Source organism: Heteronotia binoei, chromosome 5 (genome assembly GCF_032191835.1).
Source record: "Heteronotia binoei isolate CCM8104 ecotype False Entrance Well chromosome 5, APGP_CSIRO_Hbin_v1, whole genome shotgun sequence".
In the NCBI taxonomy this organism is placed as follows: Eukaryota; Metazoa; Chordata; class Lepidosauria; order Squamata; family Gekkonidae; genus Heteronotia; species Heteronotia binoei.
In genome coordinates, this window is record NC_083227.1 from 2693666 (window position 1) to 2717452 (window position 23787).

At 49.6% G+C, this 23787-nt stretch overlaps 3 protein-coding genes across 3 annotated transcripts in view; 1 reads left to right on the forward strand and 2 right to left on the reverse strand.

Moving 5' to 3' along the window:
• The window catches only part of LOC132572107 (oocyte zinc finger protein XlCOF6-like), a 35860-nt gene extending 26462 nt beyond the window's left edge, over positions 1–9398 (reverse strand). Inside the window, exon 1 of the mRNA XM_060238903.1 lies at positions 9280–9398. Coding sequence (XP_060094886.1) covers positions 9280–9394 — 115 coding nt within the window. The 5' untranslated portion in view covers positions 9395–9398. The remainder of the gene's footprint in view (positions 1–9279) is intronic.
• Positions 1–23787, forward strand: part of LOC132571389 (zinc finger protein 850-like) — a gene marked incomplete at its 3' end in the record, with an annotated part of 552489 nt that overhangs the window by 167308 nt on the left and 361394 nt on the right. The gene's annotated exons all lie outside the window — the stretch shown is intronic.
• On the reverse strand, positions 293–1846 carry LOC132570873 (gastrula zinc finger protein XlCGF57.1-like; the record flags this gene model as incomplete). The annotated part of the gene is made up of 1 exon (XM_060237511.1): positions 293–1846. A coding segment is annotated over exon 1 (1554 nt), but the record flags the coding sequence as incomplete, so codon positions are not given.

Sequence of the window (23787 nt, forward strand, 5' to 3'; positions counted from 1 at the left end):
TATCCTCTGTGTGGATTCTTTGATGCTGCTGAAGATTCTAACTCTGAATGAATTTCTTTCCATGCTATCGAGCATTCAAATGCTTTTGAAGACTGGCTTTCAAACTGAATATCTTCCCAGACTCTGAACATTCAAAATGTTTATCCCCTGTATGTGTTCTTAGATGCTGTTAAAGAAGGTCACTACAACTGAATCTCTGAGCATTCAAATGGTTTCTCTCCTGTCTGCATTCTTCAGTGCAGTTGAAGGCTGGAACTCTTTCCACACTCTAAGCTTTAAAAAGTTTCTCCCTAGTGTGTGTTCTCTGATGCTTTTGAAGACTGTAACTCACACTGAATCGCCTTCCACAATCTGAGCATTCAAAAGGTTTCTCCCCTGTATGGGTTCTCTGATGCCTCTGAAGATGGCCACTCCTACGGAATCTCTTTCCACACTCTGAGCATTCAAAAGGTTTCTCCCCTGTGTGCGTTTTCTGATGATACTGAAGACCATTATTTGCACGGAATCTCTTGCCACACTCTGAGCATTCAAAAGGTTTCTCCCCTGTGTGGGTTCTTAGATGCTTCTGAAGATTGGAATTCAAACTAAACCTCTTTCCACACTCTGAGCATTCAAACGGTTTCTCCCCTGTGTGAGTTCTCTGATGCCTCTGAAGAGTGCCACTCCTATTGAATCTCTTTCCACACTCTGAGCATTCAAAAGGTTTCTCCCCTGTGTGGATTCTTAGATGCTTTTGAAGATTGGAATTCACACTGAATCTCTTTCCACACTCTGAGCATTCAAACGGTTTCTCCCCTGTGTGGGTTCTTAGATGCTTTTGAAGACTGGAATGCACACTAAATCTCTTTCCACAATCTGAGCATTGAAAAGGTTTCTCCCCTGTGTGGGTTCTTAGATGCTGCTGAAGACTGCCATTCTGAGTGAATCTCTTTCCACACTCTGAGCATTCAAAAGGTTTCTCCCCTGTGTGGGTTCTCTGATGCTTTTGAAGAATGTAACACTGACTGAACCTCTTTCCACACTCTAAGCATTCAAAAGATTTCTCCTCTGTGTGGGTTCTTAGATGCTTTTGAAGATTGGAATTCACACTGAATCTCTTTCCACACTCTTTGCATTCATACGGTTTATCCCCTGTGTGGGTTCTTAGATGCTTTTGAAGACTGAAATTCACACTAAATCTCTTTCCACACTCTGAGCATTCAAAAGGTTTCTCCCCTGTGTGGGTTCTCTGATGCTTTTGAAGATTGCCACTCTGACTGAATCTCTTTCCACATTCTGAGCATTCAAATGGTTTCTCCCCTGTGTGGGTTCTTAGATGCTTTTGAAGACAGGAACTCGCACTGAATGTCTTTCTACACTCTGAGCATTGAAAAGTCTTCTTCCCTGCGTGGGTTCTTTGGTGCTTTTGTAGACTGGAATTCATATTGAACTTCTTTCTACACTCTGAGAATTCACCATGTTTCTGTGCTGTGTGTATTCTTTGGTGTACCAAAAGCTGTGTTGTGTATCTGAAGTACTTTCCACAATAACGGCATTTATATGCCTTCCTTTGACCGGAGAATGTCATTCCATTCTCTGAACAGATGAATAGTTTCATTCCTGAAAGAGTCCGTTGGTGACGGCTGGAGACAGGGATTTCATGGAACCTGCTTCCTTGGCGAGGAATGGTCTTAACCCCCCTTTTCAGTGTGTGGTTTCCTTCCTGCCTCTGTGGTTCATCTCTGTTCTCGAAGTTTCCTTCAGCCTGTTCAGTCTTGGCTTTTTCCAATGAGAACCCGTGAAATTCGCCAACTGACTCCTCAACATCTCCTGCTGGAATAAAGAGGGAAGTTGAATCATAACTCATGCAAGGAGCCAAGGCACCTACCGCAAACTCCTAATTCATGACTATGCATTTTTGACTCCTGAACTGTCTGTCTGCCTTTCCTGGCCAACCTCCTATAGAGCTATTCCTACATTCTGACCATCCCTGCCCACCCCGCCCCCCAAATAAACTCCCTAAATGTACTTGAAGGGAAAAGGTGGCAAGGATATTTTCCTCTGTGCTTCCCATTTGCCTTGCCATGAAGGTCCTTTGGCCTACAGTTTGGCCCTATTTTCCTTGTGTTCTCAATAAGATAAGTAGATCCTCCAAAAGGAGGGCCACATAAACACAACAGGATTTAAAGGGGGACTGTATATTTTAAAAAGCTATCATGAATGTGGAATGCCAGCAGGGGGGTGGGGGCTTTCCAGTGTTTTGCACTGAGAGTCACATTTATGACTGTCTGCCCACAGGACAGAAGTCTTGGGTGTGTGCTCGATGCAAGGAGCTCCTGGTCCTCAGGGAACGAGTTCGTACCCCTGAGGCCGAGGTGACTGCCCTGGAGAAGCAGATACGGTCAGTTAGGCACTTGGGGAAGACTCTCGGGGGCGTATTAGATGAGCCCCGCTATGAACGTAGCAGCCCCGTTGCTGCCAGAGAGCATGAGGGTCGAGAGGGAACAGGGCACCGGGCTGAGGATAAGGGGAATGTGCCCTCAGAAGGGACCTCTTCTTCGGTTGGTGAGCAGGAATCCTTTCGCGCCAAGGAACCATCCCTGGGCTGGAGGGAGGGGGGGTCTTGGTAGTTGGTGATTCGATCCTTAGGCAAGTAGACAGCTGGGTGGCAAAACCGCGTACTGACCATATGGTGACTTGCCTGCCTGGTGCGAAGGTAGCGGACATTACACGTGTAGTAGATAGGCTGACAGACAGTGCTGGGGAGGAGCCTGTGGTCGTGGTGCATGTTGGCACCAATGATGTGGGGAAATGCAGTCGTGAGGTCCTGGAGGATGAATTTAGGCTGCGAGGTAGGAAACTTAAGGCCAGGACCTCCACGGTAGCCTTCTCAGAAGTGCTACCTGTTCCACGTGCAGGGCAGGAGAGACAGGCACAAATTAGAAGTCTCAATGTGTGGATGAGACGATGGTGTAAGGAGGAAGGGTTTAAGTTTGTTAGGCACTGGGATGCTTTCTGGAACAAGCGGTGGCTGTGTACGTCAGAGAGGGTGTACAGTCCAGTAAGACTGAGGTCAGAGAATTAGATTCCCTTCTAGAAATGCTTTGTGTCGAAATAGAGGGCACAAAAGGAAATTTAACTATGGGAGTTTATTATCACCCACCAAATCAAAAGATAGAGGACGATTATATGATGGAAGGATTAAAGATAGCGGCTAAACGTAAAAACTGTATCATAATAGGTGATTTTAACTACCCGCAGATTGATTGGGTCAATATGTGTTCTCGTCAAGAGACTGAGTTTCTAGACGCTCTCAATGACTGTGCTATGGAGCAGATGGTCACAGAACCTACCAGGGGTGGGCCGATCCTGGATTTGGTCCTAAGTAATGCCCAAGACCTGGTGAGAGACGTAAAAGTGATCGTACCGCTTGGGAGCAGTGACCATAACATTATTGATTTCACCATTTGTATAAATAGGGAGTTGCCTCAAAAGATCAGCATAACCACTTTTAACTTTAAAAGGCGTAAATTCTCTAAGTATGTCAAGCATGCTATTTCTATGTATGTGCATGCTGTTTTTCTGTGTATCCAGCAGACATGCCAGATACAAAGCAGAGCATCACCCTGGCCTTTCCCCCCTCCTTTCTTTAACGAAAGGGGGCATAATAAATCCATCTGGACCCAGGATGTTTAGAGTAACCTTGTATTAACGGCGTAGAGTGCCTCTCCCCCAGATTCACAAAGCCATGTCTTACTGGTTCTCAGAGAATAAGTGAGAAAGGGAGATGTTTTTATTAGCTGACATTCCTTAGCCTAAAGAGATACTAGCGAATAGCATTTGAACCCTTGACACAATTTGCATCTTTATGTTATCCTTTTGAAGTTATCTGTAGCCTATCCTTTTGAAGTTCTCCTATAAATTACTATCCAATACTATGCATGTCATTGCTTCCATGGAGTCCGTCCTTGGGCAAGCTATGGAGTTTTATAATAAAGCAACTTTTGATTAAAGAACAAAAGTGTGATTATTGAAAAATATCGATGCTTGACATTTTGGAAGAAATCTTATTCGGGAGTGTGGAGAAACGCCATCTTAGCTAATGGTGGTGCTTGGTTGGGAGGGAACCAAGTTGCAGAAGACACTAAATTGTTCAGGGTGGTGAGAACCAGAGAGGATTGTGAGGCGCTCCAAAGGGATCTGTTGAGGCTGGGTGAGTGGGCGTCAGTGTCAGATGAGGTTCAGTGTGGCCAAGTGCAAAGTAATGCACATTGGGGCCAAAAATCCCAGCTACAAATACAAGTGGATGGGGTGTGAACTGGCAGAGACTGACCAAGAGAGAGATCTTGGGATCGTTGTCGATAACTCACTGAAAATGTCAAGACTGTGTGCTATTGCAATAAAAAAAGGCCAACGCCATGCTGGGAATGATAAGGAAGGGAATTTAAAACAAATCAGCCAGTATTATAATGCCCCTGTATAAATCGATGGTGTGGTCTCATTTGCAATACTGTGTACAATTCTGATCACCGCACCTGAAAAAGGATCTTGGAAAAAGTGCAGAAAAGGGCAACTAGAATGATTAAAGGATTGGAACACTTTCCCTATGAAGAAAGGTTAAAATGCTTGGGGCTCTTTAGCATGGAGAAACGTTCACTGTGGGGTGACACGATAAGAGGATTACAAGATTATACATGGGATGGAGAAAGTAGAGAAAGAGATACTTTTCTCCCTTTCTCACAATGCAAGAACTCGTGGACATTCAATGAAATTGCTGAGCAGTAGGGTTAGAACAGATAAAAGGAAGTACTTCTTCACCCAAAGGGTGATTAACATGTGGAATTCACTGCCATAGGACGTGGTGGCGGCTAAAAGCTTAGCCACCTTCAAGAGGAGTTTGGATAAAAATATGAAGCAGAGGTCCATCAGTGGCTATTAGCCACAGCATATTATTGGAACTGTCTGGGGCAGTGATGCTCTGTATTCTTGGTGCTTGGGGGGGGCAAAGTGGAAGGGCTTCTAGCACTTGTGAACCTCCTTTTTTTTTTTGGCCACTGTGTGACACAGAGTGTTGGGCTGGATGGGCCATTGGCCTGATCCAACATGGCTTCTCTTATGTTCTTTGTCTGTCTCCACCTCAGGTCACTACACCCACACTGCCACTCCTGCTGGCCACGACATTGACCACAGTGGCCCCTGGACCAGCCCGGTGTGTCGGCTGATCTCAGAGCCCACTCAGCTCCTGGAGTCCTCCAGAGGGGGGGAGTACAGGACCAAGCCTCACAAGGAGCTATCGCTTTCCCATATCTTGATTCACACATCATCACAATGGCAGCAATTCGCACCTTTGAAAGATGGGGCTGCCCCTGTGCCGAACCCGGAAATTGAAGTTGGTGCAGAACGCCGCCGCCCGGTTGTTATTGGGGCTCCCAAGATGGGAGCACATTCAGCCGGGACTTCGGGCTCTGCACTGGCTGCCAATACTTTATCGAGTTTGGTACAAGGTGCTGGTCGTTACCTTTAAAGCCCTATATGGCCTAGGACCTGCCTACCTGAGGGACCGTCTCTCCCCACATGTTCCCCGGAAAGTACTGAGATTGGGAACTCAAAACCTCCTTGTTGTCCCTGGGCCAAAGGAAGCCCGTTTGAAATCTACGAGGGATAGGGCCCTCTCCGTAATGGCCCATTCCTGGTGGAACCAGCTGCCGGAAGAGGTAAGGGCCCTGCGGGATCTTGCTCAATTCCTCAGGGCCTGTAAGACAACCCTCTTCCGGCTGGCTTACAACTAACCGGCACTGAAATTTGAAATTGAGCGTAGTTTTATAAGACTGCTGTATGTTTTAATATTTTAATTATGTAAATTATCTGAATTGTTTAAATTTTAATCATGTAAATTGTATGAATTGTTTAAATTTTATATTCTCATGTTAGATTTTATATGCTGTAAGCCGCCCTGAGCCACCTGGTGGGAAGGGCGGGATACAAATTACAAATAAATAAATAAAATAAATAAATCCTTACCCAGAGAGGCCACATTCCCATAGTTCTCCAGCATGACTTCCCTGTAGAGATCTCTTTGGTCTGGATCCAGCAGGGCCCACTCAGCCTCGGTGAAAAACACAGCCACCTCCTCGAAGGAAAAAGGACCCTGAAAGAAAAAGCAGTTTTCCTCATCAGAGATTGTCCCAGTCAAGACTGTACTCTGGACAGGGGCATTCTGGGGTGGTGCAGGATGGAGAGCTTGCCAGGGGGGTAAAGGGAGCGGCCTTCAGAGCCCCTCTCGCTCAGACACATGAGCAGGAACTGCAGGAGCAAAAGCCCCCTGAGGAAGAGGGGGGAACTCAGGCGGTCCCCTGCTCATCTCCCCTACCTGGACGGCAGGGGCAGCAGCCGTTTCCACTCCTCCACAAAGACTCAGCACCGTCTCTTCACTGCCTGTGAGGGAGAGAATGTTTGAATAAAGGGTGTTAGAAGAGACTCCATATTTTCTTTGCTTGTTCGAATCCTGCTTCATGCACCCCTGTGCCCAAGGCTGTGAAACCTTGCCCTGGGTATACTTTAAAAAATGTGTAACAATTTTGAGTAAACTTGAGGGAAAGGTAAGAGGAAGCCTCAGGGAGGGGTGGGGTATAATCACTGCCAACACATTTGCAGTGTGGTGTAGTGGTTAAGGGTGTGGACTCTTCTGGGAGAACCAGGTTTGATTCCCCACTGCTCCACTTGCAGTTGCTGGAATGGTCTTGGGTCAGCCCTAGCTCTTGCAGAGTTGTCCTTGAAAGGGCAGCTGCTGTCAGAGCTCTCTCAGCCCCACCCACCTCACAGGGTGTTTGTTGTAGGGGGGTAAGGTAAAGGAGATTGTAAGCTGCTCTGAGACTCAGACTGAAGGGTGGGGTATAAATCCAATATCTTCTTCTTCAACACTTGAGGCTTATCCTGTGAACTCCAGAGCTCAAAACTGTGACAGCATCTTGGCTCAATCAGACCAAAGGCCCAGGAATGCCATTCTCTGGGTGCCTGGGCCCTCCAATGTGCCTTTGTGTTTAGGCTTCCGGGTGAAGCGGGGAGTGGGGGGCGGTTGGGAGAAATGAGGTCAAAGATATGTCACAATCACATCTGTTCAAACCCCCAAAAATGATCTTAGCACATCTGAAATCTGGAGGGTAATATTTAGGGGTTTCTCGAGTGTCTGCTGACCCTCTGATGTCATGTCTGAATGTTCAACGGGATGAGACGTCACATCTACCCCTTGCCCTGCCCCCAAAGCCCCCAGGGGCGAGTGGTCAACTTTTCTTTTTTAAGCTGCCTTAAATCTCTCTAATGGAAGGTACGTTATATGGGAATATTTCAGTTAACCTGAGGAATTCACTGCTTCAGGAAGAGGCAGTGGCTACAAGCACAGACAGCTTCAAGAGGGGATGGGATAAACATATGAAGCAGAGCTCCATGAGTCCCCTTCAGCTACTAGGTACAAATGGAACCTTATGTGGCATGCAAAAGTATTTCCTTTTTCTCCTGTCCTGAACCTTTGTCATGATTGGAGGCCTAGTGCGGCCTAGAGGACAGGGGGAAGCCTGCCTAGGAGTTGAAGACTTAGGGTTGCCAAGTCCAATTCAAGAAATCTCTGGGGACTTTGGGGGTGGAGCCAGGAGACACTGGGGTGGAGCTAGGAGCAAGGGTGTGACAAGCATCACTGAACCCCAACGGAAGTTTTGGCCATCGCATTTCAACGGATGGCACACCTTTTTAAACGTCTTCCTTCCCGCCTGCCTCTGCGTGCCGCAGCCTAGGCGGACCGAACTTCTTTTTCCTCCTCCTCCGCCTGGCCGGAAGTGAGGTCGCTCTAGGCCCACCTCCATGGCGCGGGGGAAGCGGAAGTGGGCTGAGCGTTGCCGTGGCAACCGGCGGTGGCGTCGTCTGGGCTGGCCGGGAGGCTGAGGAGTCATGGAGGAGGCGGCCCCAGTCTCCGCCTCGGAGGGCACCTTCTGCCTCCAGCGTATCCTTACCTTCGCTCAGGCTGAGCCCATTTCAGAAGCTGAGAAGAGGCGGCAGCGCAGCAGCGTCACCTGCTCCGCTCCACCTCTGAGGTGAAATCAGAGAAGGGGAGGGTGGAGGCAGGCCAGGAGCGTGGCGAGCCACGAGTCCGGGTCCTTGAAGGACCCAGATTCGCGGCTCGCCACGCTCCTGACCTGCCTCCACCCTCCCCTTCTCTGATTTTACCTCAGAGGCGGAGCGGGCAATGCTGCTGCGCTGCTGCTGCCTCTTCTCCGCTCACCGTAGCTGCTCCTCCGAGATGGGCTCAGCCTGAGCCCATCTCGGAGGAGCAGCTACGGTGAGCGGAGAAGAGACGGCAGCAGCGCAGCGGCGTTGCCCGCTCCGAGATGAGGCGGCTCGCCACGCTCCTTGGCGCCGTTTCCCCCCTCCCCTCGCTTCCATTTTTTTGGGAGGCAGGGGAAGAGGCTGGAAATCCTGGGGTCCCCCGCCAGGCCGGGAGGGTTGGGAAGCCTATGAAGACTGCGACTGGCAATTATCACCCTGTTTGTGAATCCTTGTGTTACCCCTGTATATTTCATGCTGTATTCCTAGGCCTGTATGTGTGATTGTATGATTTTATACCCTTGTATGTCTGTCTTTATTTTATAATAAAACCCCTAATTATTAGACAACATCTCCTCATTACTGGGTGACTTCCAAAGGAGACATCTTCTATATACATAGATCCTGATCTCGCTAAGAGCCTAGTTGCCCACCAAACTCATTCCCCAAACCTCTCTTGAGGGCAATTTGGCTTACATTAGAGGGAGCTGCCCAGAGGGGGAAGGAAAGCATAAAAGGCCTGGCTGGAAAGGACGGTTCTTCTCTCTGCTGAGGCTGGAATGGAGGAGGCTGAAGCTGTAGGGAAATCCCTCATCCAGGGAGGAGGAGTGAATTGGTTTGACTTACAGAAGGGGACGTGTCTCTCGTCACGCTAGGGCTTTTCTTGTTTGTTTTGTACCAACCTTTACTGCTTTTTCCCATTCACTGTTGCACTAAAAGTCTTTACCACCCACCGATTGTTTCAGCACTATAAATAAACTGTTGTTGTTGTTAGGTTGCCTGAGTCCTCACGTCTCCTTGGTCATGGCTAAAAGGTTTTGCTAAGAAGGAAGATTCAGGGGTTGGGGGGGTACTCTGGGCCCCCAGAAAGACCCTGACCAGAGCGGTGGCAGCCTGTAGAAGACCCTTCCAGGTCCCCTGCTGAGTCACAACTTTCTATCCAACAACTTCACAATGGGCCCAAATCTGGGCACAAGGCACCCTTACCATGTGAGAGGGCCTCTTGGGCACGCTCCTGGGCCTGCGCCTTCTGCTCTTCCTCCAAAGGAGACCCTTCCTCCTCAGAGACCTCCGCTTCCATCTTCACAGATGGTCCCCACATCTGGAACAGCAGGAAGAGAGACAGGGAAGAGCAGGAAGGCTAAAGACCAAGGAAGCAAAACATGCTCCGTTCCCCATCCCTGCATCCATCAACAGAGCTGCAAGAATCAGGGATCTGGTTTTCTATCAACCCTGGGGAAGTGTCTGGAGGGATGCGTATAAGGTGAAAGATCACAACTTGAAAGGACGGCATGAAGCTCCCTCACCTGTCCTGCCTGCCTCTTCTCCTCTGCCTGGCTCAGGAGGAAACCTTCGGCCAGGGCCACCGCCTGGGAACTGGTCTCCGGCCCACATCCTCTGACCCAGCCCTGCATTTCCTGGGGCAGGAGAGTCAGGAACTGCTCCAGGATCACCAGGTCCACGATCTGCTTCTTGGTGTGCCTCTCCGGCTCCAGCCACTGGCTGCAAAGTCCATGGAGCCGGCTGCAAACCTCTCGGGGCCCATCGGCCTCCTGGTAGCGGAACTGCCGGAAACGCTGGCGATATTCCTCTGAGATCGCAGTGACCTGATAACAGACTTCCAACTCAGGGCTTTCCCAGAATCCAACACCACTCCCAGCTAGGGTAGGTTTGGGGCCTTTGCTTTCTCTCTTGCCCGTTCCAGGTCCTTCTGGGTCCTGCTCTTCCATCTTCTTTCCCTTCTCTTGGGTTACTTCCAGCTGTGGAAAAAATGCTTTTATTCACTTGGCTATGAAGAGGGAGAGGGAAATATATCAAAAAGGCAGAAAGGAACCTAAAGAAGATGGAGCTACATCACCGACCCTGGTCAAGACACACCCAGGACTGCCCTCCTGGATCAGAAGGAAAGTCCTTCTCATGGTTTGCAAATCAGGATTCATGCCATTAACTATCGTAGACATCTCCTAGGGAGGCCCAAAGTCTCCAGGTCTTGATGGCAAACACCCAAGAGTTTCTAAAGGATGTGAGATAGTTGATCTATGAACCTGTGAATGTAACCTATTTTAAAAAGGGATTCAGAGGGGAACCAGGAAATTACAGGCTGGTCATCCGAACGCCTGTCCTGGGCATATTAGCAGAATCTGTAATCAAAGACAGAATTAATTGTCAGACACACGGAAGGACAAAGGCTGCTGAGGGAAAACCAGCACGGCTTCTGCACAGGGAAGTCCTGCCACAACAGAAAGCGGACAGAGAGGAATTTTGCTTCCTCCCCCAAGTAGAAATTGAAGGCATCCAATATACCCAATGGGCAGAAGGTTCAAGGCACAGAGAATGATTAAAATGTGGAATTTGCTGCCAGAGGGTGTAGTCATGACCACCACAGGAATAAACAGATCTGTCAATGGCTGCTAGCTGTGGTGATTGAGGGGAACCTTCACATTTAGAGGCAGTCAACCTCTGGATCCCAGAGAAGGAGGCAGCATCAGGGGAAGGCCTCAGTCTCTCTGCCCTGTTGCTGGTTGTCCAGAGGAACTGGCTGGCCACTGTGTCAGACAGGAGGCTGGACTGGATGGATCCTCACTGGTCTGACCCAGCAGGGCTCTTCTGAGGTTATTCTCAGGGGAAGGCCTTGGCCAGTTTGGTGTAGTGGTTAAGTGTGCGGAGTCTTATCTTGGAGAACTGGGTTTGATTCCACACTCCTCCTTTTACAGCTGTTGGAATGGCCTTGGGTCAGCCTTAGCTCTGGCAGAGGTTGTCCTTGAAAGGGCAGCTGTGAGAGCCCTCTCCAGCCCACCCACCTCACAGGGCGTCTGTTGTGGGGGAAGAAGATATAGGCGATTGTAAGCCACTTTGAGTCTCTGATTCAGAGAGAAGGGCAGGGTATAAATCTGCAGTCATCTTCTTCTCTCTGACCTGTTGTTGGGGAGGAGGCTGGACTAGATGGACACTTTGTCCAATCCAGCAGGGCTCTGCTTATATTCTTTCTACTGCAGTCCTGTTGCTGAGGCCATGATCCTCATAGCATAAGAACATAAGAGAAGCCCTGTTGGATCAGGCCAATGGCCCCTCCAGTCCAACACTCTGTGTCACATAAGAACATAAGAGAAGCCCTGCTGGATCAGGCCAGTGGCCCCTCCAGTCCAACACTCTGTGTCACATAAGAACATAAGAGAAGCCCTGTTGGATCAGGCCAGTGGCCCATCCAGTCCAACACTCTGTGTCACATAAGAACATAAGAGAAGCCCTGTTGGATCAGGCTAATGGCCCCTCCAGTCCAACACTCTGTGTCACATAAGAACATAAGAGAAGCCATGTTGGATCAGGCCAATGGCTAATCCAGTCCAACACCCTGTGTCACATAAGAACATAAGAGAAGCCATGTTGGATCAGGCCAATGCCCCATCCAGCCCAACATTCTGTGTCACACAGTGGCCAAAAATTTATATATATATATATATATATACACATACATACACACACACACACACACACACACTGTGGCTATGTGTTCCTATAGCGATGTGTTCCCAGTGCCCTTGGTCCCTCCCAGCCTTCTGGATGTGGGCAGCTGATATCTGGGTGCATGGCTCTCCGCAACAGCCTTGTACTGTGACTCATGGGTGTTAGTGGCCTTTCCATCGACACCAATGGTGTCACTAGGCTCTCTGCACCCTGACAACTGATTTTATTTTATTTCTAAATTCCCTCTCCTCTGCTGAGGGGCCTTGAATACCCCGTAGTAGACCAAACTGATGCCTGATGGGGATTGTCAGCCTCAGGTGGGGCAGGTAAACAGCCCAAAGGCATCCACGAAAAACCAGCCTCTATAAATTTGAAAAACTCTAAGAAGAAATTAATACAAATTCATGCTTACTATCAGAATGCTGACCGCAAAGTCTTCCAAAATGCAATTAGTGCCATTTTCTCAGATACATTTTTGCATGTTTGTTTAAACTTGTGGTGTGTTATTTCTGCTGGTGAATCTTAATGCTTTATCTATGCAGCCTGTAGAAGGCTTGTGTGAAACACGGCATCCTGTACAACCCTGTTGTGTGTTTGTGCCTGGCTTCAGCTTTTTACTTCACCGGCTCCGTTTAAAAAGAGTTTTTGGAGCATTGGACTTCCTGGACCCACTCTTTCGGAGAAAATGGCATAAATTGCATTTTGAAAAACTTTGGGGTATAGGTGCAGTCAGCAATCTGATAGCAAAAAAAAATTGTACGATGTATAGTAAGCACTCTATAAATTTGTATTAAATTTCTTCTTAGTGTTTTTCTAATTTATAGAGTCTGGTTTTTCGCAGATGCCTTTGTGCTGTTTACCTGCTCCATTTTCCGTGTTACTCTTTTTGGTTGCCTTAGCCTCCAAATGGGGCTGGAGATCTCCCAGGATTATAACTGATCATCATTAGAACTGATTTTGGGCTGTGTTAACAGAAGTATAGTCTCCAGATCATGTGATAAATATAAAGTTCTGCATTTAGGTAGGAAAAACCAAATGCATCATTATAGGATGGGGGAGACTTGTCTTGGCAGTAGTATGTATGAAAAGGATCTAGGGGTCTTTGTGGACCATTCACGGAACATGAGTCAGCAGTGTGCTGCAGTAGCTAAAAAGGCAAATGCAATTTTGGGCTGTATCAACAGAAGAACAGTGTCCAGAGCATGTGAAGTGATGACTTTGCTGTACTCTGGTTAGACCTCACCTAGGGGATTGTTTTCAGTTTGGGGCAGCAGAGTTTAAGAAGGAGGTAGAGAAGCTGGAAGGGGTCCAGAGGAGGGCGATGAAGATGGTGAGGGGTCTGGAGGCCAAGTCCTATGAAGAAAGATTGATGAAGCAGAGCATGTTCAGCCTGGAGAGGAGGCGGCTGAGAGGCGATATGATCTGACAGCAATCCTGATTCTGTGAATTAGGGAGACCGTGAGAAGGAGGGCAGGAAGGGCTGCATCAGTGCCTAGTTCTTGTGGCCCCTTCTTACACTCCCAGGGAAATGCTGAGTGGCACTTTGGGGTCAGTCAGAAATTTTTCTCTAGGCCAAATTGGCAAAGGATCCTGGTTTTTGTGGGGTTTTTGGCCATCTTCTGGGCCTGGAGCAGGGGTCAGTGGGTGTGTGTTGGGGGGGGGGGGGAAGGCAGTTGTGAGTTTCCTGCTTTGTGCAGGGGGTTGGACTAGATGACCCTGGAGGACCCTTCCAGCTCTGTGATTCTGAGTACGGAGATCAGGTCAGCCCCCCCCCCCATAGGCCTGTGGGGGCTCTATGGCATTAGACTCCACTGAGCTCCCCCCCCCCCCATTGCCTGGGGATTTCCCACTGCAGACTTGACAACCTGAGAGCAGCAGCTGTTTTGTGCAGAATTGAAATGACCAGCGATTGGCCGCCAGATCCATTTGCTGAATTCAATCTTGCACTAATTATACCCGCTCCCACCCCAGAAATCTCATGCCCAGAGCACAAGTGATGCTAACAGGCGCTTCCCTCTTCTTGCAAGATCTAATCCCTGATTCTCCCCTCCCCTCCCCAAATCCTGCAGGACTTACTTGCAAGGAGACCTTCCCTGGGTCCGGCTGCTGCAAGGAGCCTTTTCCCTGCTTCTCTGCGGACCCAAAGCTCTTCCTCTCTCGTGCAATTTAGGAACTCCTCCCCCCACCCCAGAGCCTTCCTGCCTCCCCCCCCCTTGCTCGGCCTCTCTTGCAAAAGCGGCTCTGTGCCTTTAACCCTTGCAGGGCTGGAGCAAAGCAGCAGAGAAGCCCACCTTGAAGGTCTCCCTTGCAGGGCTGGACACAGAGGAAGACGCCCCCCCCCCCCGCCGGGTTGCTGCTCCAGACCCAGCCGGGTTGGTCGGGCTGCAGCCAGCGATGCCCTCTGCGGCTCAGTGGGATGACTCGGGAGTAGGAGGAAGCGTCAGATCCATCACTTTCTCCCTCCCCCCGAGTGGCGGACTGGGTCTAAAAATCTTGGTTGCATGGAGACAAAGGGGGCCCGATCACAATTTTAAGGCTATCCTTTAATTTTTATAAGAAATAAATAAAATTTTCCAAAATAAAGAAGTGGAAAAAAGGTACAACTAAAACGTTTGCGAAATAAATGTATATATATTTAGTAATTACAGTGTGCACATACTGTACATGTTCTTGGCAGCATACTGTCGATATGAGATGTAAATCCAGATTGCATTTTCTCCAGGGGAGCTGATCTCTGCCAGATGGAGATCAGGTGTAAAAGCGGGAGATCCCCGGGCCCCACCTGGAGGCTGGCAACCCTACATACAACATCAATTTTAGTTGCATTACAGTTATAATGGGGGGGTGGTGGGGGGTGGGCTCCCTCTGGGAATCCTACCCCCCCAGGGAAAGTGCATGCGCAATACATAGCCTCTCCTCTCCCGGTGTAGTGAACGCCGCGTGGTCACTGTCTGGCTATGCCTGGCAGATGGTCACTGCAATGGCCTCTCCTGCATTACTGCATCCGTAGCAACACCTTCTCGCTGGTCCCCCCCGTTTTCACAGAGTTTGCTACGTCATGGTGCGACCGAATTGTCCGGCGGTATAACCGGATGGGCAGGCTGGGCCCACCAACCTCGTCAGCCTAAGAGAAGGAAAACTCTAACATCAAACCCGGGCAGATAGAGCTCGTTAATGTAACACCTACCACCTGGAGGACTCACTGCCGGCGTCCCGGCTTACTGGGCCATGGCAGATGACCCCCAGGTGAAAGGGTGGAGCCAGTACCGCGCACACTGCGCTTCACCTAAAAAATTCCTCTGCGCAGGCCTGAAGGGCATATCCACACACACAACCCACAACGCATCAAGTCCTGCAGCGATAGGCAAGGGGCGAAACGGCAGGTGGAAGGTGCCACTGGAAGCCGCAGTCCCGATCCTGCATGTAGGCGGTTCAGGATATTGGTCGCCTGATGCTAACCCGGAGACGAAAGCATCTTTCGGCAGCACCCTGAACGACCAAGCAGCCTTATCTAGGGACAGCACTGCTTGCTCCACACGGAGAGGGGCCTAGAAAAGGTGGCCTAAACAAAGCTCGTCTCCCCCACCCCAGTTGGCTAGCCGCGGTCAACGGGCATCCTTACTTGCGGTCGAAAAATAACAACAAAGAAAAGGCATGCACCTGCCTCACAAAGTGTGCAAAGACTAAAGCTTGCATGTTGGAACATCAGAACCATGCTTGACACAGTAGGCAGTGGTCGCCCTGAACGACGCTCTGCTCTAGTTGCCCACGAACTTCTCAGGTTGAATATCGACATAGCAGCTCTCAGTGAGGTCCGTTTCCCTGAGGAAGGTAGTCTTCAAGAACACGGTGCTGGCTATACCCTCTACTGGTCAGGTAAGTCAAAGGCTGAGAGCCGCCTTTCTGGCGTTGGCTTCATGGTCAGGAACTCCATTGCCTCCAAACTCGAAAACCTTCCAACCGGTCACTCAGATCGCATCATGTCCATGCGCCTCCCACTTCAAAACAAGCAGCATGCAACACTCTTCAGTGTGTATGCCCCAACCCTTCAAGCAGATCCTGCAGAAAAGAACAAGTTCTATGCTGATCTACGCAACCTCGTACGGAAGACCCCTACAGAGGACAAGGTGATCATCCTTGGCGACTTCAATGCCAGAGTAGGTAAAGACTCGGAAGCCTGGAAAGGAGTACTTGGCAAACACGGCATTGGCAACTGCAATGACAACGGGCGCCTCCTGCTAGAATTCTGCATGGAGCACCAGCTCACCATCACCAACACTATCTTCCAGCAGAAGAACAGTCTGAAGACAACCTGGATGCACCCACGGTCCAAGCATTGGCACCTTATCGACTACATTCTGGTGCGTCAGAGAGACCTTCGAGATGTCTTACACACCCGAGTAATGCCCAGCGCAGAATGTCATACGGATCATCGTCTTGTACGCTGCAATCTCCGTCTTCACTTTAAACCCACACCCAGGAGAGGAGGTATCCCTCGGAGGAAGTTTCAGGTTGGCAGCCTTCAGTCAGCCGAAGTTAAAGCTGCCTTCCAGGCAAAACTCCAGTCAAGAATTGAGGACCTCAGTTGCCCCACAGACCCTTCTCCAGAAGCACTCTGGGAACACCTAAAAACTACCGTCCTGCAGATCTCTGAAGAAGTCCTCGGGTTCTCCACAAGGAAGAACAAGGACTGGTTTGATGAGAACAATCAAGAGATCCAAGAATTACTGGCAAAAAAGAGATCTGCCTACCAAGCACATCTTGCTCAGCCCTCCTGTCCTGGGAAAAAAGCAACCTTTCGCGCTGCATGTAGCAACCTCCAGCGCAAGCTTCGAGACATTCAGAACGAGTGGTGGACCAAGCTCGCAGAGAGAACCCAGCTGTGTGCAGACACTGGTGATTTAAGAGGGTTCTACGAAGCCCTGAAGGCAGTATATGGTCCATCATATCAGGCTCAGAGTCCCTTGCATAGTGCAGACGGCCAAGTGCTCCTCACAGACAAGGCATCCATACTGAACCGGTGGTCGGAGTATTTTCAGGTTCTCTTCAGTGCCAACCGCGTAGTTCAAGATTCAGCAATCCACCTCACCCCACTTCAACCGGTGAAAACAGAGTTGGATGAGATCCCCACCCTAGAAGAGACTGTTAAAGCCATCAAGCAACTGAAAAGTGGCAAGGCAGCAGGAGTTGATGGAATTCCACCAGAGATCTGGAAGCATGGGGGCACAGTACTACATAGCTCACTTCACAAAGTACTTGTCACCTGCTGGGAGCAAGGCAAATTACCACAGGACTTTCGCGATGCAATCATCATCACCCTATACAAGAACAAAGGGGAAAAGTCAGACTGCTCCAACTACCGGGGGATAACCCTGCTCTCCATCGCAGGCAAAATCCTTGCCAGAATACTCCTGAACAGACTGGTGCCCACCATTGCAGAAGAACTCCTCCCAGAGAGCCAGTGCGGCTTCAGAGCTAACAGGAGCACCACCGACATGGTATTTGTTCTCAGGCAGCTCCAAGAGAAATGCAGGGAACAGAACAAGGGTCTGTATGTGACTTTTGTCGACCTTACCAAAGCTTTCGATACCGTTAGCAGGAAAGGCCTGTGGCAAATCTTGGAACGTTTAGGATGTCCCCCAAGGTTCCTCAGCATGATCATCCAGCTACACGAAGACCAGCGAGGCCAAGTCAGACACTGCAACGACCTCTCGGAGCCCTTCCCAATAGGCACAGGTGTAAAGCAAGGCTGCGTTCTCGCGCCAACTCTCTTTACGATCTTCTTTAGCATGATGCTTCAAAGAGCCGCAGTAGATCTAGATGAGGACGATGGTGTCTACATCCGCTATCGCACCGATGGCAGCCTGTTCAACCTGAGGCGACTAAAGGCACACTCCAAGACAATGGAAAAACTCATCCGAGAGCTACTGTTTGCTGATGATGCTGCACTCGTCTCCCACTCGGTATCAGCTCTGCAGCATATGACGTCCTGCTTTGCAGAGGCTGCCAAGCTATTCGGCCTAGAAGTTAGTCTGAAGAAGACAGAAGTTCTCCACCAGCCTGCACCCCAGGAAGATTATCACCCTCCCTGCATCACTGTGGGTGAATCAGTTCTGAAGACAGTCCAGCAGTTCAGCTACCTGGGGTGCATCATCTCCTCAGATGCCAAGATCGACAAGGAGATTGACAACAGGCTGGCAAAGGCAAACCGTGCATTTGGCCGACTGCACAAAAGAGTGTGGAGCAACAAGCATCTGAAAAAAGGCACAAAGATCAATGTTTACAAAGCGGTTGTGATGACAACCCTCATCTATGGCTCCGAATCGTGGGTTTTATACCGTCATCACCTGCGACTCCTTGAGCGCTTTCATCAGCGCTGCCTTCGCACCATCCTCAACATCCACTGGAGTGACTTTGTGACCAACACTGAAGTCCTCAAGCGGGCAGAGGTTACCAGCATCGAGGCACTGCTGTTGAAGACGCAGCTGCGCTGGGCAGGGCATATTTCTAGGATGGAAAACCACCGCCTTCCCAAGATTGCCCTGTATGGCGAACTCTCCACCGGCCATCGAAATAGAGGGGCACCAAAGAAGAGGTACAAGGACTCCTTGAAGAAATCCCTTAGCACCTGTCACATCAACCATCACCAGTGGTCTGACCTAGCCTCAGATCGCAAAGCATGGAGGCACACCATCCACCAGGCTGTCTCTTCCTTTGAGAACGCACGCATAGCTGGTCTTGAGGACAAAAGGAGATTGAGGAAGAATCGCACTGCTACAGGACCAACCCTAAATCAGACTTTTCCCTGCAGCCGCTGTGGCCGGACCTGCCTGTCCCACATTGGTCTTGTCAGCCACCAGCGAGCCTGCAGCAAACGTGGACTATTGCACCCTTCTTAAATCTTCGTTCGCGAAGCCAAGCCGAGAGAGAGACAGTTATAATACTGGCTAAAGTTTCACTTCAGCTCAAACATCAAAACCATTTTCCTCCGTTGTCATCACACCACAGGGAAGATGGAAAAATGCAGAATCTCAGAGGCCGTCTCTGGTTTTCTGGCAATGGCTCTCCAGGCCGCTTCTGGCCAATCTGAGGCTCATGGAGCTGTCTGTGCAGGTGACTTCCAGACGGGGCATGGCGGTCTCCCAAAATTACAACTGATCTCTAGAGATCACCTCCCCTGGAAAAACTGGCTGCCTTGTAGAAGGGATTGTTTTGCATAAGAACATAAGAGAAGCCCTGTTGGATCAGGCCAGTGGCCCCTCCAGTCCAACGCTCTGTGTCACATAAGAACATGAGAGAAGCCCTGTTGGATCACAGGCCAGTGGCCCCTCCAGTCCAACGCTCTGTGTCACATAAGAACATAAGAGAAGCCCTGTTGGATCAGGCCAGTGGCCCCTCCAGTCCTACACTCTGTGTCCCATAATAACATAAGAGAAGCCCTGTTGGATCAGGCCAGTGGCCCCTCCAGTCCAACACTCTGAGTCACATAAGAACATAAGAGAAGCCCTGTTGGATCAGGCCAGTGGCCCCTCCAGTCCAACGCTCTGTGTCACATAAGAACATAAGAGAAGCCCTGTTGGATCAGGCCAGTGGCCCCTCCACTCCTACACTCTGTGTCCCATAATAACATAAGAGAAGCCCTGTTGGATCAGGCCAGTGGCCCCTCCAGTCCAACACTCTGAGTCACATAAGAACATAAGAGAAGCCCTGTTGGATCAGGCCAGTGGCCCCTCCAGTCCAACGCTCTGTGTCACATAAGAACATAAGAGAAGCCCTGTTGGATCAGGCCAGTGGCCCCTCCAGTCCAACGCTCTGTGTCACATAAGAACATAAGAGAAGCCCTGTTGGATCAGGCCAGTGGCCCCTCCAGTCCAACGCTCTGTGTCACATAAGAACATAAGAGAAGCCCTGTTGGATCAGGCCAGTGGCCCCTCCAGTCCTACACTCTGTGTCCCATAATAACATAAGAGAAGCCCTGTTGGATCAGGCCAGTGGCCCCTCCAGTCCTACACTCTGTGTCCCATAATAACATAAGAGAAGCCCTGTTGGATCAGGCCAGTGGCCCCTCCAGTCCAACACTCTGTGTCACATAAGAACATAAGAGAAGCCCTGTTGGATCAGGCCAGTGGCCCCTCCAGTCCTACACTCTGTGTCACATAAGAACATAAGAGAAGCCCTGTTGGATCAGGCCAGTGGCCCCTCCAGTCCTACACTCTGTATCCCATAATAACATAAGAGAAGCCCTGTTGGATCAGGCCAGTGGCCCATCCAGTCCAACACTCTGTGTCCCATAATAACATAAGAGAAGCCCTGTTGGATCAGGCCAACGGCCCCTCCAGTCCAACGCTCTGTGTCACATAAGAACATAAGAGAAGCCCTGTTGGATCAGGCCAGTGGCCCATCCAGTCCAACACTGTGTCACATAAGAGAAGCCCTGTTGGATCAGGCCAGTGGCCCCTCCAGTCCAACACTCTGTGTCCCATAATAACATAAGAGAAGCCCTGTTGGATCAGGCCAGTGGCCCATCCAGTCCAACACTCTGTGTCACATAAGAGAAGCCCTGTTGGACCAGGCCAAAGGCCCGTCCAGACCAACCCTCTGTGTCACATAAGAACATAAGAGAAGCCATGTTGGATCAGGCCAATATATATATATATATAAACACAGCTAATAGCCACTGATGGACCTCTGCTCCATATTTTTATCTAACCCCCTCTTGAAGCTGGCTATTCTTATAGCCGCCACCACCTCCTGTGGCACTGAATTCCACATGTTAATCACCCTTTGGGTGAAGAAGTATCTCCTTTTATCCATTCTAACCCGACTGCTCAGCAATTTCATTGAATGCCATGAGTTCTTTTATTGTGAGAAAGTGAGAAAAGTACTTCTTTCTCTACCTTCTCCATCCCATGCATAATCTTGTAAACCTCTATCATGTCACCCCGCAGTCGACGTTTCTCCAAGCTAAAGAGCCCCAAACGTTTTAACCTTTCTTAATAGGAAATGTGTTCCAAACCTGTAATCATTTTAGTTGCCCTTTTCTGCACTTTTTCCAATGCTATAATATCCTTTTTGAGGTGCGGTGACCAGAATTGCACACAGTATTCCAAATGAGACCGCACCATCAATTTATACAGGGGCATTATGATGCTGGCTGATTTGTTATCAATTCCCTTCCTAATAATACCCATCATGGTGTTGGCCTTTTTCATTGCAATCACACACTGTCTTGACATTTTCCGTGAGTTATCTACCACGACCCCAAGATCTCTCTCTTGGTCAGTCTCGGCCAGTTCACGCACCATCAACTTGTATTTGAAGCTGGGATTCTTGGCTCCAATGTGCATTACTTTGCACTTAGCCACATTGAACCTCATCTGCCACGTTGACGCCCACTCACCCAGCCTCAACAGATCCCTTTGGAGTGCCTCACAATCCTCTCTGGTTCTCACCACCCTGAACAATGTAGTGTCATCCGCAAACATGGCCACTTCACTGCTCACTCCCAACTCTAAATCATTTATGAACAAGTTAAAGAGCATGGGACCCAGTACTGAGCCCTGCGGCACCCCACTGCTTACCGTCTTCCACTGCGAAGACTGCCCATTTATACTCACTCTCTGCTTCCTATTACTCAGCCAGTTTTTGATCCACAAGAGGACCTGTCTTTTTACTCCATAACTCTCAAGCTTACTAAGGAGCCTTTGATGAGGAACTTTATCAAAAGCTTTCTGGAAGTCAAGGTAAAGAATATCTATCGAGTCTCATTTGTCCACGTTTGTTCACCCCCTCAAAGAAATGTTAGTTTATGTTGAATTCGATTTATACCCCGCCCTCTCTGCAGGCTCAGGGCATCAAATCATAGTATACTATGATTGCTATGATAAAATCAACTAAACAGTACAGTTAAAACAAACTACAATTGGTGCTAACAAATCAGATGTTGCTCATATTCTCAGGATGACAGTTGTTCAGGAATTCTCCTACAGTCGACTGAAGGCTTGCCAGAAGAGAGCGGTCTTACAGGGCTTGCGGAACTGCGTGAGGTCCCACAAGGTTCTAACCTCGTCCCTGTAGAAAATGGATGCTTTGGAAGGTGGACACAATGGCATTGTACTCTGTTGAGGCCTCTGTTTTCCCCAGGCTCCTTCCCCAAATTTCCAGGTAGCGTTGCCAAGTCCAATTCAAGAAATATCTGGGGGCTTTGGGGGTGGAGCCAGGAGCAAGGGTGTGACAAACCTAACAAATGCATACCTCAAAAAGCAGCCCCCACCAGAGCCCCCCAAAATCTGTAGATCAATTCCCCATTATTCCCTATGGGAATCGTTCTCCATAGGGAATAATTGCCCAATTGACATTTCCCTCCCCCTCCCCGCTGCTTTCTGATGACCCTAAAGCAGGGGTGGGGAAGGCCTCCAAACCTGGGGATCTCCTGCCTCCCACCTGGGGGTTGGCAACCCTCTCACACATGCACACTTATTGGGTCCAGTTCCTCCACAACGACGTCTGGCTACGCTGCTCCCTCTCTCTCTCTCTCTCACACACACACACACACTTAGTTGCTCTGAAACGGAAAGCAAAACAAACAGAGGGACTGTGTTGCTGACCCTTCCCTTGAAGTACTTCCTGCTCAACTTTAAAGGCACACACACACATTTTGAAACGGACCTGTTTGCAGGTTTCTAAACCTGCCCAAGCTCTACAGCTGCATGGTGGCTGTGGGGGGGCGGGGCTCCCCCTGCCAGGCAACTGGCTGGGGGCGGGGGGAAGCCTGTAAAACCGGAGGATCCCCCGCTGGGACCTATTTGGACCTTCCCAGGAAAGTCTGAGTGGGTTAAATGACCAGGATTTTGTAAAACTAAGGAGGAGAACAATGCGTATTTTAATGTTTAGCAAAACTGGCAACTGCGTGACAAGACACCACAGCTTTTCAAAACCCCTTTCTAGTAATATACAAATGAGCATCTTCTAAGCACTCTCTTTGCCATGAGGAGTAGCAGGAATGAATCATAAAAAAACACAAAAGCATGTTCCCAGGACAGGTAGACGGGCCAAATTCAATTATTGGAGGAAAACATTCTAATGCGAAATAGATTGGCATAAATTCAAAAACACAGCCCTCCCCCCCAGTCCCGGCCCAGCGCGACCCGACCTGGGCTGGCTGAGGCCAGATCCTCACACTGGGAGCTGCCACCACGCTCCCCCCCTCCCACCGGCATAGCACAGATGCCCTTTTAAGAAAGGAAAGGAAAGGTCCCCTGTGCAAGCAGCAGTCATTTCCGACTCCGGGGTGACGTTGCTTTCACAACATTTTCACGGCAGACTTTTTCACGGGGTGGTTTGCCATTGCCTTCCCCAGTCATCTATACTTTGACAAGCTGGGGACTCCTTTGACCGACCTTGGAAGGATGGAAGGCTGAGTCAACCTGGAGCCGGCTACCTGAACCCAGCTTCCGCTGGGATCGAACTCAGGTTGTGAGCAGAGAGTTCAGAATGCTCCACTGCTCTCCACCATACATATCCCACACACAGTAAAGTGTCTTTGTACATTTATACATACTATCCACCCAGGTAACCAATCAGCTTGCTGCTGAGTCGTGCTGACATTGCCCAGGCTGATGCAATCTGGCAACCAGCCACCTTCTATCACTTAGATGATCTACCTGGCAGTTCTGTTACTTTCACTTTCCCAGCATATGCTAGAAACTGCTTGAATTTAGGGGGAGGTGTTTGTGAGTTTCCTGCATTGTGCAGGGGGATGGACTAGTTGACCCTAGATGACCTTTCAATTCTATGATTCTAATGCCGTCTTGACCATGGCCTGTTTACAATCTGTCTCTGCGGCAGCACGCTGAAATTGCGGCGGGACTCACCTAAAGCCTTGTGAAAGTGGGCAATGAATGATTCACGAGGAACACACCAGCAAGAGAGGATTCAAGGGTGACCAACCGTACCTAGGGCCTGGCAGATGGAAAGTAGAGATGCCAGCGCAGCGACACTCCAATGAGCCATTCTGAAGCAGAGACACCC